The sequence below is a fragment of the Chiloscyllium plagiosum genome, unplaced genomic scaffold (assembly GCF_037043375.1).
Source record: "Chiloscyllium plagiosum isolate Xiang-an unplaced genomic scaffold, Cpla_swu_hap1 HiC_scaffold_7, whole genome shotgun sequence".
In the NCBI taxonomy this organism is placed as follows: domain Eukaryota; kingdom Metazoa; phylum Chordata; class Chondrichthyes; order Orectolobiformes; family Hemiscylliidae; genus Chiloscyllium; species Chiloscyllium plagiosum.
In genome coordinates this window covers 45,104,208-45,122,741 of record NW_028270145.1, presented here as the reverse complement: position 1 = coordinate 45,122,741, position 18,534 = coordinate 45,104,208, and the positions used below count along the sequence as shown (strand labels likewise).

The following is an 18,534-nucleotide window of genomic DNA, read 5'->3' as shown; positions in this document are numbered from 1 at the left end:
AAGACCTTCTCTAAATGGTGACCCATGGGTGACACAGTGACACAGTTAGAGGTGCTGCCTCATAGTGCTAGTGAGCTAAGTTCGACCCAACCCTTGAGTGACTGTGCAGAATTTGCACATTATCCCCGTTTCTACATGGGTTTCCTCCGGGTGCTCCGGTTTCTCCCACAGTCCAAAGATGTGCAGGTTAGGTGGATTGGCCATGGGAAATGCAGGAGTAGGGTAGGGGGATGTGACTGTGTGGGATGCTTTTCAGAGGGTTGGTGTGGACTTGTTGGGCCATTGAAGGGAATCTAATAGCTGGATTTGTTTTTTTTGCACTTTGGAGTTTAATGGCCAGTTTCCATACTGTAGGGATTCAATGGTCTCACATACTGTCACCCCCAGCTGCCTTCATGCCAATTGATGCCACGTACACAGCCCAACAACTTCTAAAACCCTCCATGCCAACTCATGGCCCGTCCATCCCTAATGGCTCCTCATACGCTCAATGCCAACTCATGGCACTTTCAAGCCCATTCTCCCCAGTGTACATTCTACACATCATCAATGGACCCGAAAGCAACAATAACATTTGTGGAACCGTTTATTTAATAAAGCCATAGAAGTCATAGAATCCCTACAGTGTGGAAACAGGTCATTTAGACCAATAGGTTGGCACAGTGGCTCAGTGGTTAGTACTGCTGCCTCACAGTGCCAGGGACCTGGGTTCAATTCCAGCCTGTGTGTACTTTGCACATTCTTCCTGTGTATATGTGGGTTTCCTCCCACAATGCAGGTTAGCTGAATTGGCCATAGTGTCCAGGGATGCGTATGTTAGGTGCATTAGTCAGCGGAAATATCGAGTAATAGGGTGGGGGTAATGGGTCATGATGGGATACTCTTCAAAGGGTTGGTGTGGACTTGTTGGGCCAAATGGCCTATTTCCACATTGTAGGGATTCTATGACTTTACTAATTATATCCTCATAAAATAGGAATACATTCAGCAAACGCAATTTCCCTTTTGTAAGACCATGTTGATTTTGTCAGTTTGTACACAATCAGAGTCACTGAGCTGTGAAGCAACGTGAACCTTGTTCAGAGATACAGTAAGATTGGCAGTTGCTGGCCATGGGAAATTTAGGTCTGACACATTACAAAGTGACTTACTGCTTGTGGACTTCTGATAGAAAGAGATGCAATGTATATCAGATGTAATTGCTTCATAACAACCTTGGGACTAAAAGTTAAATAATGCTATATCACTTGTATTTATGTTTGACAAGTGAGAAAATTCTCACAGAAGTAAAGCAAGCTGGGTTTTTATTTTCTTGCACTAGTAAACTAGAAAATTGGAAGCTGGTCTTTTCCATCTGTACAACTGTGACACGGTTGTAGCATCCCTGTCTGAGCCAGGAGGCCTGAGTGCAAGCCAAAGTTATATCAGAACATGTCTGAATGGGTTGAATAAAATGTATATAACTGGCTCCAAAGGGCTGACCTGCATTGATTCCATGGCAGATGTGCACTCCTGCCACATTGGCAAAGACAAGAAACCTGCATATGTCTTTTTGCATAAATAAATAGTGAGCCAAACACCTCTCTGACAGCTGTTTTGCAAAAATTCATTGCACGTGGTGATAGAACGAGCTGTTAGAAATGCTATCTGCCTTTGGTGTAACTTGTATCAGCAACTCTCTGGTTCTAAGCAAATATGGCCAGTGGACTATTTTTCTGTACTCCTATCACAGGCTTTGTCAAGTAATACAGTGGGATCAGGCTTTAAGGTACAGCCAATGTCACGATTGGAAACTTCTGAAAACTGTCTTGCAAAAAATTCATTTCTCTCTTGTTTTATGAATGCAGTTCCTTTACGTATTAGTCCATTGAAAACGGTCATGAAACTTGAATTCTTTGCAGATTTCCAGAATTATGTCGCATTCTTGTTCGTTTTGCACAGTCTAAATGAGACAAGAGGTCATCACAAATTGTACAAATAATAATAAGGTTGCCAGTCTGGTTCCACTGCTTTTAAAAAGATTTGTTAGCCGTTTGATGCAATGAGTGACAGTTAGGCTATTTTAGGAGATAGTTAAGAGTCAATTGAATTTCAACAAAGTAGCAGAAATAAACACCTGGAAGATGTTATACTCTATAGATTGGTTCCAGGTTGTCTAATTAACAGATTAGGTTAAAGACAAAAAAATCCAAAGTAATTTTACAATCCAAAATAATTGTACAAATAATGTTACATTTTTGAATTGCAAAAGGCTTAAATATATATCTCCTGACATTTTCTGAGCTTCAATTATTGCAAATGGTGCAGTAAAAAATTGTTTCAGGTGATAATGCAGAATGGACAGTATTGAATTAGCTGTCTATTATACTCCCCATACAGTTTGTTATTCCACTGCCTTCAACACAGTTGCATTTTAAATAGGTTGATAAAGTGGTCAATGCAATACTGCCTGGTTAACGAAGTTTCAACACCCTGATCTGCTGTAGTTCAATTAAACAGTATAGAAGGTAAAATATACTTTTCAATAAGGTTTCCACTTTGAAGAGTATTTCATTGGTGTATGATGATATTGTTTTAAAAATTCATTTGGAAGTTTTATTCCTGATACTATGTGATATTGCTCCTTACCTGGTTTGAATGTGAAAGTTATTTGTGGTTCCTGTATGCTCATAGTCATGAATGGCAGCTGCAAAAAGCATGGCTAGAATTTCCAGTTCTGTAAACCAGTGCTGTAACAGAAAGGTTACAGTCTGAGGAACAGTCAAAAACAATATTCAGCTGATATGAGAAGATGTAACACAATTCTCTTTGGAAAATCAGACACAGAGACTTGAAAGACCTTTCTTGTGCATAGGAGGGAAATCACTTTGAGTTGGGAGTCACTGCATAAGTTGCTCATTTTGGCAACCTCGAGTTCTGTACAATTGAAATAAAGCAAAATACTGTGGATGCTGGAAATCTGATACAAAGAGAACACTGGAGAAACTCAGCAGGTCTGGCAGCATCTGTGGAGAGAGAAACAGAGTTAATGCTTCAAATCAAATATGACTCATCTTCCAAACAATCTGAGCCATTTTAGAGGAATACTGACTTGTTTATTTTATTTGTATATTTAAGATGGAACATCTGTGAAGAGAACAGCAGGCTGTTTGCGCAAGAACATTACATACTTAAGTACCCAGATTGTTTAACATTTTTAAAACAGGAACTTTTTGTGAAATTGCAGCTTAGGCAACACTATTCAGATGCTAACTATGGATTAAAGGTTAATCCTGTAAAATTTGTTTAATACTCATTTATTGTTCTATAATCTGACTCTCTGGGAGTAGTTTCTTATAGTCAGTTATGAAGTAATTTGTCTCCCACACAACTAAAGATCACTTCCTGCTGAAGAGGAACAACATAATCATTGGAAAACATTTTCTAGTTAGAACTTAGCAACCATAAATATTATTTTGATGAGTATGCTAATCATGAATGACCAATGAAAAGATCTACAGTATTTTGCTTCTGATGCCACACTTTCAGAATGCTGTGTGTCAATACTACGCCAATAACAGGTTTGTAATTTGAAAGGTTTTACATTGAATATTTTGGCAACCTTCCAGCAACATTTTTGGTCAAAACTGTCCCTGAAAGCCGGAAGATATCAAATACAGACTTATATGCATGCCACGTTTGAAACAAAATAACTCCATACTAACATACTCTTACCATAATGCCAGTATGGAGCATTAGGTAATGCACTGTTTGGGCCACATCTGCTGCATGGATTAAGTTGTGGTAAGGATTCTTGTGCTTGCTGTAACCCAACTCCAGGGCTTCGACAAAAGTCATGAGAGAAGATACAGGTATCTAAATGAGAAAAAGTATTTTAAGCGAGGTCAAGAGGTGAGATAACATTATGAATTACATATATATATCACAAAACATTAAATTTATCAAATAAATTGTCAATTATCAAAGATTTGAATAGTTGTTGTCTGTCTTTCAAATGTATGATTGATCAATAAATAACTCAGATATGTCCTTTAAACATATTATTCTACTTTACATAAAGAAATCTATTCCAAATATGTATTGAAATGTTAATACTTATATTATATTATACTTAATGCACATAATTTAATCAAATTTCGATAATGTTAATTTAATTATTTTCAATTAAAATACTGCACACTTTGCATTTTAATTTGAATGTTCAATGAACTAACATTGGCCAATGGACAAATATTTTTTCAAAGACATTAACATTACAAAACTTCTAACTTTTTTCAAACCTACAGTGTATTGCATTGGAAAAAATGCTGTAATATTTGGCTTATTTTGCTGTCCAACTGTATACGGTTAATGACTGATTAATAGTTAATGATTTTACATTAACAATTTTGTGTGTTTGCATGAATGTATTAAGTAGCTTCAGATTGTTGTCATAGATTATTAAAAATTGTAATTTTGTGTCACACATTAGTACAGGAGCCATTCTAAATCCTTAGCTATTTACATTAACTCTACATTCGCCCTATAGGGATACCTCACTTAAAACAGAAAATAATCTAATTTTTATTGATTTTATTGAAAATGTGGTGGATAATTTAATAGTTTCCAGTCTATGAGTTGCGTTTTCTCTCATCACTGTCCAGATGTGTGTGTTTTTCCTTTGATAATCCTCTGTGCAGTGAATCAATTTTAAATCTGTGGAAAAAAATCCTAGTTCTGAATTACACATTACTTTACTACAGTAATTATACTTCAGGAAAGTAATTCACTGATTGTGAATTACTTGCAATTCAGGGTCCTGACTGTGTGAAGGGTGTTATATAAATGCAAGTTCTACTTTCTATCACTACTAAGTCAGGAGTATTTAGCTTTATAAATGGATACTGGTGATTTGAGCTATGCAGCAAGAACTGCTTTCTGTTTTGATGAAACAACAACATTGTATATGCTGGTTCAAACCAAAGACAAAAAACACCCAATAACGGGACCAAAACAGTTAATTTTATAACAACTTCCTTCTTCTCTATATTGTCTTAAAGATGGAAAACATTTTCACATCATAACAATACTTTGCAGACTTAAGTCAATCTCCTGGAAGCAGACCACTCTAAAGATCGAGAATGACTTGTTCCAGAGTAAATTGCTCCAATATATCATTATGCAAGTAATCATTTCATCAAATATTGCAACACTTGATTCTGCACTACAATGGTGAAACCTTAACCAGCATTAAAAGAAAACAAAGAACTGCGGATGCTGAAGACCTGGAACAAAAACAGAAGTTGCTGGAGAAACTAAGTAGGTTTTGTAGCATTTGTGGAGAGGAAGCAGAATTAACATTTTGAGAACAGTGACCCTTCTTCAGAACCAATAGTAGCTAGGAAAAGGTGGTGTATACGGTATACCGTATGCAGGAAATGGGGGTTGGGGTTTGGAAAAGGGTAGTGAATGGGTGGGTGGAGGCAGAGCTAGAGAGAGAGAAAGAAAGATATGCAAACAGGGGGATGGTTGATAGTAAGCCAGGGAAGCACAGCCGATTGATTTTCACCTACGTATGGACCCAATTATCAACTCTTCTCCTTGCCTGGCTTATTATTAATCATCCCTTTGTCTGCCAAACTTTCTTTCTTTCTCAGTGGTGTCCATCTCCACCCATTCAGTCACTTGTCCACTCCCAGTCCTGCCTCCCCCATCTTGCTGGACATCTGTGTAACAACTACCTTTTCCTGGCTGCAATCAGAACAAAGAACAAACAACAAAGAACAATACAGTTCTTGACAGTGTTAGGCAAGAACTTTCAAAAGCTGATTGGAGGCAGATGTTCACAGGTAAAGGGACGGCTGGAAAATGGGAAGCTTTCAGAAATGAGATAACAAGAATCCAGAGAAAGTATATTCCTGTCAGGGTGAAAGGGAAGGCTGGTAGGTATAGGGAATGCTGGATGAGTAAAGAAATTGAGTTAAAAATCACACAACACCAGGTTATAGTCCAACAGGTTTAATTGGAAGCACACTAGCTTTCGGAGCGACACTCCTTCATCAGGTGGAGCTCCTTCATCACCCGATGAAGGAGTGTCGCTCCGAAAGCTAGTGTGCTTCCAATTAAACCTGTTGGACTATAACCTGGTGTTGTGTGATTTTTAACTTTGTACCCCAGTCCAACACCGGCATCTCCGAATCAAAGAAATTGAGGGTTTGGTTAAGAAAAAGAAGGAAGCATATGTCAGGTATAGAAAGGAGACATAAGTGAATCCTTAGAAGAGTATAAAGGAAGTAGGAGTATACTTAAGAGGGAAATCAGAAGGGCAAAACAGGGCCATGAAATAGCGTTGGCAAATGGAATTAAGGAGAATCCAAAGGGTTTTTACAAATATATTAAGGACAAAAGGGTAACTAGGGAGAGAATAGGGCCCCTCAAAGATCAGCAAGGCGGCCTTTGTGTGAAGCCACAGAAAATGGGGGAGATACTAAATGAATATTTTGCATCAATATTTACTGTGGAAAAGGATATGGAAGATATAGACTGTAGGGAAATAGTTGGTGACATTTGCAAAATGTCCAGATTACAGAGGAGTAAGTGCTGGATGTCTTGAAACGGTTAAAGGTGGATAAATCCCAGGACCTGATCAGGTGTACCCAAGAACTCTGTAGGAAGCTAAAGAAGTGATTGCTGGGCCTCTTGCTGAGATATTTGCATCATTGATAGTCACAGGTGAGGTGCCAGAAGACTGGACGTTGGCAAACGTGGTGCCACTGTTTAAGAAAGGTGGTAAAGACAAGCCAGGGAACTATAGACTGGTGAGCCTGATCTCAGTGGTGGGTAAGTTGTTGGAGGGAATCCTGAGGGACAGGATGTACATGTATTTGGAAAGGCAAGGACTGATTAGGGATAGTCAACATGGCTTTGTGCGTGGGAAATCATGTCTCACAAACTTGATTGAGTTTTTTGAAGAAGTAACAAAGAAGATTGATGAGGGCAGAGCAGTAGATGTGATCTATATGAACTTCAGTAAAGTGTTCGACAAGGTTCCCAATGGGAGACCGATTAGCAAGGTTAGATCTCATGGGATAAAGGGAGAACTAGCTATTTGGATACAGAACTGGCTCAAAGGTAGAAGACAGAGGTGGTGGTGGAGGGTTTTCAGACTGGAGGCCTGTGACCAGTGGAGTGCCACAAGGATCAGTGCTGGGTCCTCTACATTTTCTCATTTACATAAATGATTTGGATGCGAGCATAAGAGGTACAGTTAGTAAGTTTGCAGATGACACCAAAATTGGGGCTGAGAAGTGGCAGATGGAATTTAATTCAGATAAATGCGAGGTGCTGCATTTTAGGAAAGCAAATCTTAGCAGGACTTATACACTTAATGGTAAGGTCCTCGGGAGTGCTGCTGAACAAAGAGACCTTGCAGTGCAGGTTCATAGCTACTTGAAAGTGGAGTCGCAGATAGATAGGACAGTGAAGAAGGTGTTTGGTATGCTTTCCTTTATTGGTCAAAGTATTGAGTACAGGAGGTCATGTTGCGGCTGTACAGGACATTGGTTAGGCCACTGTTGGAATATTGCATGCAATTCTGGTCTCCTTCCTGTCGGAAAGATGTTGTGAAACTTGAAAGGGTTCAGAAAAGATTTACAAGGATGTTGCCAGGGTTGGAAGATTTGAGCTATAGGGAGAGGCTGGGGCTGTTTTCCCTGGAGCGTCGAAGGCTGAGGGGTGACCTTTATAGAGGTTTACAAAATTATGAGGGGCATGGATAGGGTAAATAGGCAAAGTCTTTTCCCTGGGGTCGGGGAGTCCAGAAGTAGAGGGCATAGGTTTAGGGTGAGAGGGGAAAGATATAAAAGAGACCTAAGGGGCAACCTTTTCATGCAGAGGGTGGTACGTGTATGCAATGAGCTGCCAGAGGATGTGGTAGAGGCTGGTACAATTGCAACATTTAAGAGGCATTTGGATGGGAAGGGTTTGGAAGGATATGGGCTGGGTGCTGGCTGGTGGGACTAGATTTGGTTGGGATATCTGGTCGGCATGGACAGGTTAGACTGAAGGGTCTGTTTCCATGCTGTACATCTCTATGACTCTAATCCCTTCCTATTCGTGCATACACCCAGGTACTTTTGTACCTAAGTTCTGTACTTAAGGCGGCGCCACATGGGGTGACATTTCAAACTTTTCACTGCGCTTGAGTACTCCTGACAATAAGGGATATTCTAAAATTCTTGTATGCTGCTATTGTGTCTGCTTCCACTACCTCCTCTGGCAGCGCAGTCCAGGCAGTCACCACTCTTTATGTGAAAAACTTGCCTCACACATCTCTTTTAAACACCCAGCCACCTTGAAACTGTGTCCCCTGGTAATTGACCCCTCCACCCTGGGAAAAAGCCTCATTCTTTCCACTCTATCCATGCTGATCACAATGTTATAAACTTCTTCAATCTCTGCATTCCAGTGAAAACAAACCCAGTCTATCCAATCTTTCTTCATAGGTAAAATTCCCCCATACCAGGCAATATCCGGGTAAATCTTTTCTGTACCTTCTCAAAAGCATCCACATCCTTCTGGTGGTGTGGTGTACCTAATTATCCAAGTGTGGCCTAACTGAAGTTCTACAGAGCTGCAGCATAACTTGCCTGTCCTTATACTCAATGAACCTTCCAACGAAGGCAAACATGCCTTAAGCCTTTCATACAACCTTATCCACCTACACTGCCACCTTCAGTAGTCTGTGGACGTGCACACCCAGATCTCTCTACATATCAACCCTCCAAAAGTTCTGCCATTCACTGCATAATTTCCACCTGCACTTGACCTTCCAAAAAACATCACCTCACATTTTCCCAGATTAAATTCCATCTGCCATTTTTCTGCCCATGCCTCCAACTTGAGCTATATCCTCCTGTATCTCTGACAAGCCTTCTCACTGTCCACAAGTCCACCAATCTTTGTGTCATCCACAAATTTACAAATTAGACCAGCTACGTTTTCCTCCAAATTGTTTATGTAGACCACGAACAGCAGGGGCCCCAGCATTGATCCCTGTGGAACACCACTAATCATAACCCTCTATTCTGAAAAGCATCTTTCCACCACTATCCTCTGTTCTGTAGGATTCTGAAGTAGGGTCACTCGACTCAAAACATTAACTCTGCTTTCTCTCCACAGACACTGCCAGGCCAGCCAAGTTTCTCTTAGCAATTTCTGTTTTTGTTTCTTGACCAGTACTGTTTCATGTACTTATAATATATATGACCCAGATTTACTTCCCTATGACTATTACAAAATGATCTACTATTATGTCAAATTAAACTGAAGGACAAGAGGACAGAAATACTAAATCTCCTGCTTTGTTGGCAGAATATGGAATGTTGGGACATATAGATTTTTTTTTCTCTCAGCTGAACTCATCCTAATTCCTAGTGATCATTAAGTAACAGCATTCCACACCAGGAATGGTAACTCTGAGGCGCCTGTCTACAGACTTACTGAGTCTTCAAAATGCCAGCTTTAAGAGTGAGCACAGGGTAATGGTTGCAATAATTCAAAGGAGGTAAAATTGAATTTTTCTCCTACCTATCTGGTCAGTCTGATAACCCAAAACCCAGAAGAACTGTTGGTAATGTGGTTGTTCAGATTCTTCAATATAATAGGCAGGAATTTTCCTTGGTCTTTGGGACCACAACATCAGACAGAATGGGAGTCATAGAGATGTACAGCAAGGAAACAGACACTTTGATCCAACGCGTCCATACCGACCAGATGTCCTAACCTAATCTAGTCCCATTTTACAGCACTTGGCTCCTATCCCTCTAAACCCTTCCTATTCCTATACCTATCCAAATGCCTTTTAAATGTTGTAATTGTCCCAGCCTCCACCACTTCCTCTGGCAGCTCATTCCATACATGCACAACCCTTTGTGTGAAAATGTTGCCCTTTATGTCAGTTTTAAATCTTTCCCCTCTCACCTTGAATCCATGCCCTCTAGTTTTGGATTCCCCCACCCTGGGAGAAAAAAGATCTCAGCTATTCACCTTATCATGTTTATATAAACTTCCATAAGGTCACCCTTCAGTCTCCAATATTCCAGGGAAAATAGCCCCAACCTTTCAGCCTCTCTTTATAGCTCAACCCCTCCAACCTTTGTAAATTTTTTCTGAACCCTTTCAAGTTGAACATTTTCCTATAGTAGGGAGATCAGAAGTGAACACAGTATTCCAAAAGTGTCCAGCAAACGTCCTATACAGCCACAACATGATATCTCAACACTCAATGCACTGACCAATAAAGGCAAGTGTACCAAATACCTTCTTCACTACCCTGTCTACCTGTGACTCCACCATCAAGGAATTATGAACTTGCACTCTAATGTCTCTTTGTTTAGCAACACTCAAGCTTCTACCAATAAGTATATAAATCCTGCCCTGTTTTGCCTCACTAAAATGCAACACCTCACATTTATCAAAATTAAACTCCATTGCAACTTCTAGGCCCATCTGACTAAAGTCCTGTTGTATTCTGAGATAACAATCTTCATTGTCCACTACACCACCAATTTTTTTTTGTGTCATCTACAAACTTACTACTCCTTTATTCACAACACTGTTTGGAGCCTTAACTATTCAAATTGATAGACTGTCTCTGTAGAGTACATGCAGGGGTTAGTTAGCTCAAAGGCTGGCTTGTGATGCAGAGTGACACCAACAGCATGGATTCAGTTCCTACACTGCCTGAGTTTACCAGGAAGGACACTCCTTCTCAACATCTCCCTTTGCCCAAGTTGTGGTGACCCTCAGGTTAAACCATCACCAATCATCTCTCTCTAATGAGAGAGCAGAACTATGATCCAGTAGGACTCTGGCAATGTTTACTTTATTCAGTTGTTAGGCAATTCACTCCAAATGCTTCTAATGACAGGAATGCATTCAGGAAATGTTCTGATGCAGCTCCCTGTAATTTCTTACTATCCCTCCCCAACTCCATTTCCACTTTCTTCAGGCTGGGGGAGTGAAAATTCCACCCAGCATATTCAAGACATGATAATCTTAATACTTTTGGTACTTCCTACTGTGATCAAGATGTGATCTATGTACATCAACACTCAATAAAGCTTTATTTTTGTAGTAACAGCTTAAATTTTGCTCAGGTCAAAGTGTTAGCAGTAGAGAATTTGATTTGCATATGTGATTTTGGAGTAGGCAGCCTTGGTTTTCGCACATCTGGTCATGATTTTGGGAGTGGATGATCGGAAAACAAAACAGCAGAAAATTCTTCCTTTGGCTCAACATTTTCTATTTGTTGCCTTCATATTTCTTGTGCTTCCTTGGTCTGCAGTTCCACTCACTAAAATTTACAGATTGCAATGATGGTCAGTATTGATGCATTCATTTTCATGTGTTATTTGATTATTTTTCACCTACACGGTAAACAAGGATGAACCGCACAACTTGGAGAGGAGGGAAATGTACAGAAAATATCATTAACTTCATCTACATTGTAGCCTATGATATGTGGTGTTCGTGATTAAGTAATCATTTAGTGATAGGGATCTAATCTTTCAGTGGGAGTTGATGTCAGACAATTCTGAATCATCATGCAAACCACAATTGTTATAAGTGGCAAAATGAGTAGGTTATTTTCAATCAATATTGTTATTCACTAGAAATTCTAACTGAATACATTACAAAGAAATATTTATTTGATGGGCAGTCGCATACAGATACGTTAAGATGTACTGGATTCAATTAACATTTTCTGGCCAATGATTTGGAAAATAAATTGCTTTGTTTTAATTATATATTAAACTTGAAAGTTTCCTGACCCTGAAGCGATTGATAAGATCATATCGGGTGAACAACTCGTGCACCATGAACTTCAGAGCATGGTCCCCACTGGCTTCATTGAGGGCGAATACATTAAATGACCATTTATCAACATTCTGCAAAAAGAAAAGAAATGTCAAATTTAGACATAATGCTTAACTAATCTCATATTGTCAGAGTTTTTAAAACTGTTGTGTTACACACCTTTAAAGCAGATATCACTGCTGATGGATAAGTCAGTCCAGTCATGTTTGATGTTCTTCGGTACATCCTTAAAATCAAAATGATAAGTATATATTTGACAACAGGTTTCAGTAACACAACCCTGAAATAAAACTCATACTTTTCTATATTTTTCCATTTATAAGAAGCTCTGATGGCCATTTCTTTTCGTAATGCAATTATTTTTATATTAATTCATGACTGGGCTAAGTATTTATTCCTCTTCCCTTATTGTCCTTGAGAAAGTGATCGTAAGCTGTCTTCTTAAATCACTGCAATCCATGTGGCATATGTCGACCCACAATGCCTTTAGGGAGGAAGTTTCAGGATGTTGACCCAGCGACAGTGGTTCGTGGCTCAGCAGGGAACTTGCAGGTGGTGGTGTTCTCATCTATCTGATGCCTTTATCCTTTGAGATGGTAGCAATCATGGGTTCGGAAAGTTCTGGCTAAAGAGCCCTAATGAACTTCTGCAGTGCATCTTGGTGATGGTACACAGAGCTGCTATTGACTATCAGCGGTGAAATGTTGATGGATGTGGTGCCAATCATGTGGGCTGCTGAGAAGATTATTCAGCTATTTTTGCTGATTTTTACCTTTATAAATTTTGCACTTATTAGACTTAAGGACTGCTAGTAATGTGATATTAAGATGGTAGATCTTACAGTGTGCTCATGTTAACAACCTGGGTCTTAAATCAAATGTGAGTGACTCATAAACTGCTTGATTTTCCAACTGATACTAGTGTGAGTCGCAGAGGGGAGAGTAAGTAGTTGCACAGCTTGCATGTATGACATAATGTAATAAATAAAATTCCCTTTTTATAGTTTGGACCACAATGCCTTTGATGATGATCCATCGAGTTTATTAGTTCCTCACAAACAAAATGGACAATTTAGAATCTAGAATCTAGTTTGAAGCAGGAATTTAAAGGCAGAACATAGATTCAGAATTCATTTTGAGTTCTTTAATGTGCTTCTTAATGTTTTGCTGCATCTTGCTCATTGCTTAAGTTGCAGTTTTTCTTTGTCTCACCAAAGCTTTTCCTCCTTAGCCTGGATTTTGTAGTATTAATGACAAGGAACCTGAGAACATTCCCGTCATTACTCTCCTGACACTGACAGCAGTTTCTGGTGTTTGCACATATTCAGTTAAATGCAGAAAAGTACAAGCTGCTTTTAGTCATTCTATACTTCCCCATAGATCGAGTTATTATGATTCCCCAAGTGTGCAATTAATTGAAAATTGTTGAACTAACAAAAACATTCAATCTAATGCTCTTGGGCCTAATGTAGAAATTCTTGAAAACTTAGACCTTGTTGAATGAGCTGTAGCTTGATTTTTAAAAGACATCTCAGTTCTTAACTATTCCAAGGCAGCCTCACTGTTGCAAAAATAACAATTTTTCTATTTGATGAAAGTTATACTTTACCATTATGATAACACAGTTTTTGAATTTTTGGAAGTGCCTTTATTATACTTTGGCCTCCACCTTAGTCCCAATCTTTAATTCAGTTGCTTGTAAATTTTACAAGCTACAGTCAAAACACTCACTGACTTTAACTACAAGTTTTGTTGTTGGTGAGAATACGTCAATGGGATTGGCTGCTTACCCCACCTGATGACATCATTGTTGCTGGCTGACTGGAGATCCCCATAACAGTGTGCCATATTCAAACTGATATGTTGGAAAAGAGAAATCTGCCAACAGAGCTTTATGGGGTTTTTTTTCTTTTCCTGGCTATGTGTAAAGTGCAGTTCTTCTCTACTGACTGTAAAAAAAAAAACAGCCTACATTTTACGATTATATATTGGTTTTGAGGTGATATCATAAATAGCTGAAAGTGAACCATCTTTTTTGGATTTTCAAGGTTGTTGAAATTGAAAACAGGAAGTATTGATTGTGGTGGTGGCCAAGTGTTGTACATGTACCATTATTACTAACATGACAGGTGGAAGGGGAAGCAACAAATAAACTGAGGGAAAATTGTAGCCACATCTGTAAAAAGCTGGGAATTATACCTGGTTATGTCAGATGAGTCATGTCTTTGCCATTTGGAGCTTTACTTGACAAGACAATGACGTCTTACTCCTCTGAGAAATCAGAAATGTTGAGGAGCAGCTTAGTTAGTACTAACCTCAATATATCTAGATTTTGTCCATATTTGTATAGAATAAGCCTTCATTGCTCAGACCTTTGATTATAGGAGTTGGGATGTTATGTTGAGGTTGTACAGGTGAGGCCTCTTCTGAAGAACTGTGCCAATTCTGGTCACCCAGCTATAAGAAGTATGTTATCAATTATAATAGAGTTCAGAAGAGATTTATCAGGATGTTGCCAGGAATGGAAAGTTTGAGTTATAAAAATTATCAGGATAGGCCAGGACTTTTTTCACTGGAGCATAGGAGGTTGAGGGGTGATCTTACAGAGGTTTATAAAATCATGAGGGATATAGATAAAGTGAGTGGCTGGTGTATTTTTCCTAGGGTGGGGATTTCAAGACTAGGGGCATGTTTTTAAAGTGAAAGAAAAATTTTCAAAAAGACATGAGGAACCTTTTTATTTTCACAGACAGTAGTTCGTTTGTGGGATGAACTTCCAGAGGAAGAGGTGGACATTTGTAAAGTTACAATGTTTAAAGTACATTTAGATAAGTACATGAATAAGAAATATTTGGAGGTATATGGGTGAAGCATAGGCTGGTGGGACTAGTTTAGTTTGAGATTATGGTTGGCATGGACAGGTTGGACCAAAATGTCTGTTTCCATGATATATGTCTGTTTCTATGATTATGATCTTCTTGAGTTTAGACATAAGCCTAACTGAACTTTCCATTAATTCCCTAAAGAACATAGAACATGAGAAACTGAAACAGGGGTATGTGATATTACTGCTTAAACTGTTTAGTTATTTAGTGGGACCATGCCTTAGGTTTCTTGTTCAGGGGGTGTGGGCAGGATTCATTACCAATTCCTGGTTGCCCTTGAGAAAATGGTGTTGAATTGTCTTCTTGAACTGCTGCAGCCCATGGTGTGTAGGAAAAGTGTTGCAAGATTTTGATCCAGCAACAGCAAAAGAACGATGACATTGTTTCAACCTATAGATTGGAGTGGAACTTGCAGGTGATAGTATTCAAATATATCTGTTGCCTTGTTTTATTAAGAGATAGAAGTCATGGATTTGGGAGGTGCTGTTGCAGCAGTCTACAATTACTTTGAAAAGAAAAGCTGATTAGGAATTTGATCACACTGTGGTTAGAATTTGCTTTTACATCATTCAGTACTGGGAATATGATTTAGGTAGTTAAACATTTGCCCCTTTCCAGCAGTCATTTTAAAATGCTTAAATGAATATTCAAATGAATGAATATGTTTAAAGAAAGACTTTGGCCCTGATGAATCTTGCTGGTGATCAGAACGTGTGTCTATATAACAGATTTAGAGATTTAGTTATTTTATTTCTAATACGATTAACCAGATAATCTAAATAAGGTTTATTTTTCTCAGTCTGTCTCAAGACTTGAATAAACGTTTACTCCATTCCCAATATTTAGAGTTAAGGTAAATGTTTCCAAGATTTTTTTGTGCATTACTGCTTCGCCTACATGACATGTAATTTGTTCTAAATAAGGAAAAATAATGTTGAAATGTAAATATTTGAATAAATAGAAAAAGACTGAAAATACAGTTTGCTATTCAACACCTACAATGAAGGGAGGCAAATCAATATTTTAATAATGCCAATTTGAATTTACGTAGAGTCAAAACATAAAATATGCCAACACAATTCAGGTGTCACTTACAGGGTTTTTTGCATCTTTATTGAAAATTCCTCAGCCCTTTCTGTAATAAAGGTAAATTATCATAGCCAAGTATAATCAGGCCATGTGTACTAGCATGGTCTAGGGCTGATCCTCTAACCTATGCCCTATTCTGCAAGTATTGCTCCTTGCCAGCAGCTTCTGTTCATACTTTGATGCTTAAGTATTAGATTAGAAGTCTAATATTTCTGTGATTTGAAAAACTGAAAACTTTAGGTTGGAAATTATGGTTCTGACAATCAGAGGTAAACACTATTAACTGTATTGGTTCCACCTTAAATAGATAGCCAGAGATAAAGTTTCCATAGTCCTATTGGATCACAGGGGTGCTCCCTCATTAGACAGAGATAATTGGTGATGGTTTAATCCGAGGGTCGCCACACCTTGAGCAAGGCAAGATGTTGTGAAGAATGGTCCTTCATGGTAACTTTAGGCAGAATAGGAACTGAATCCACGCTGTTGGTGTCACACTGCATTGCAAACCAGCTATCCAGCCAACTGAGCTGACAGAGCAAAAGAGAGGTCTGCAGATGCTAGAGATTAGAGTCAAGGTTAGAGTGGTGCTGGAAAAGCACAGCAGGTCAGGCAGCATCCGAGGAGCAGGAAAATCGACGTTTCAAGCAGGAGCCCTTCATCAGGAATGAGGCCGAAAGACTCAGGAGTGGAGAGATAAATGGGAGGGGGAGGGGGTGGGGCTGGGGAGAAGGTAGTTGAGTGTGCAAAAGGTGGTTGGAGGAAGGGGTAAAGATGATAGGTCGGAGAGGAGGGTGGAGCGGATAGGTGGGAGAGGACATGAGTGATAGGTGGGACAGAACATGAGCGGGAAGTTTGGAACTGGGGTAAGGTGGGGAGAGGGGAAATGACGAAACTGGTGAAGTCCACATTGATGCCCTGGGGTTGGAAGGTTCTGAGGCGGAAGATGAAGCGTCGGGTGGTGAGGGAGTGCCGGTGGAGGAGACCCAGGACCTACATGTTCTTGGCTGAGTGGGAGGGGGAGTTGAAATGTTGGGCCGCAGGGTTGATTGGTGCGGGTGTCCCGGAGATGTTCCCTAAAGCGCTCTGCGAGGAGGCGTCCAGTCTCCCCAATGTCGAGGAGTCTGCATCGGGAGCAACGGATACAATAAATGATATTGGTGGATGTGAGGTGAAATTTTGATGGATGTGGAAGGCTCATTTGGGGCCTTGGATGGAGGTGAGGGAGAGGTGTGGCACAGGTTTTGCAATTCCTGCGGTGGCAGGGGAAGGTGACAGGATGGGAGGGTGGGTTGTTGGGGGGCGTGGACCTGACCAAGTAGTCACGGAGGGAACGGTCTTTGCAGAAAGCGGATATTGGTGGAAGGGAAATATATCCCTGGTGGAGGGGTCTTTTTGGAGGTGGCGAACATGTCGGCATGTTGCGGCTTATGCGAAGGTTGGTAGGGTGGAAGGTGAGCACCAGGGGGTTCAGTCCTTGTTACGGTTGGAGGGGTGGCGTCTGAGGACGGAGGTGCGGGACGTGAATGAGATGCATTGGAGGGCATCTTTAACCACGTGAGAAGGGAAATTATGGTCTTTAATGAAGGAGGCCATCTGCTGTGTTCGGAGGTGGGACGAGTCTTCCCGGGAGCAGATACGGCGGAGGCGGAGGAATTGGGAATAGGGGGTGGCATCTTTGCAGGAGGTAGGGTGGGAAGAGGTGTAATCCAGGTAGCTGTGGGAGTTGGTGGGTTTGTAAAAAATGTCGGTGATGAGTTGGTCATCATTGATGGAGATGGATAGGTCCAGGAAGAGGAGGGAGGTGTCAGCGATGGTCCATGTGGATTTAAGGTTGGGGTGAAATGTATTGGTGAAATTGATAAACTGCTCAACCTCCTCGTGGGAGCATGAGGTGGAGCCAATGCAGTCATCAATGTAGCCGAGGAAGAGGTGGAGAGTGGTGCCGGTGTAACTCCAGAAGATGGACTGTTCTACGTAGCCAAAATAGGAGACAGGCATAGCTGTGGATCATGCGGATACCTGTGGCTACCCCGCTCATCTGGAGGGAGGATTCGAAAGAGAAATTGTTGAGGTGAGGACCAGTTCAGTCAAACGAATGAGTGCCAGTGGAAGGGTACAAGTAGGGACTTCAGGAGAGGAAGAAACGGAGGGCTTGGAGGCCTTGCTCATGGCAGATGGAGTGTAGAGAGATTGGATGTCCATGGTGAAGATGAGGTGTTGGGGGCCGGGGAAATGAAAGTGTTGGAGGATGTGGAGAGTGTGGGTGGTGTCCCGAACGTATGTGGGGAGTTCCTGGATTAGGGGGGAATAGGACAATATTGAGGTAGGTGGAGATGAGTTCGGTGGGGTAGGAGCGTGCTGAGACAATGGATTGGCCAGGGGTGGTCAGGCTTGTGGATCTTGGAAAGGAGGTAGAAGCGGGTGGTGCAGGGTTCCCAAACTATGAGGTTGTAGGCTGTTGGTGGGAGATCTACTGAGGTGATGAGGTTGTGTAAGGTCTGGGAGATGATGGTTTGGTGATGGGGGGAGAGGTCATGGTCGAGGGGGAGGTAGGAGGAGGTGTCTTCAAGTTGGCATGTGGCTTCACCAGTGTAGAGGTCAGTGCGCCAAACTACCACTGTACCCCCTTTGTCCGCTGGTTTGATGGTGAGGTTGGGATTGGAGCAGAGGGACTGGAGGGTTGCACGTTGTGAGGGTGAGAG

At 40.6% G+C, this 18,534-nt stretch overlaps 1 protein-coding gene across 3 annotated transcripts in view; it reads right to left on the bottom strand.

The window, feature by feature from the left end:
* pde1a (phosphodiesterase 1A, calmodulin-dependent) overlaps positions 1–18,534 on the bottom strand; it is a 605,934-nt gene that overhangs the window by 67,340 nt on the left and 520,060 nt on the right. For all 3 annotated transcript variants that reach the window (XM_043693462.2, XM_087988965.1, XM_087988966.1), the window contains 4 exons: positions 12,019–12,085; positions 11,814–11,930; positions 3,715–3,855; positions 2,629–2,729 (listed from right to left, as the gene is read on the bottom strand). In XM_043693462.2, coding sequence (XP_043549397.1) covers positions 2,629–2,729; positions 3,715–3,855; positions 11,814–11,930; positions 12,019–12,085 — 426 coding nt within the window. The remainder of the gene's footprint in view (positions 1–2,628; positions 2,730–3,714; positions 3,856–11,813; positions 11,931–12,018; positions 12,086–18,534) is intronic.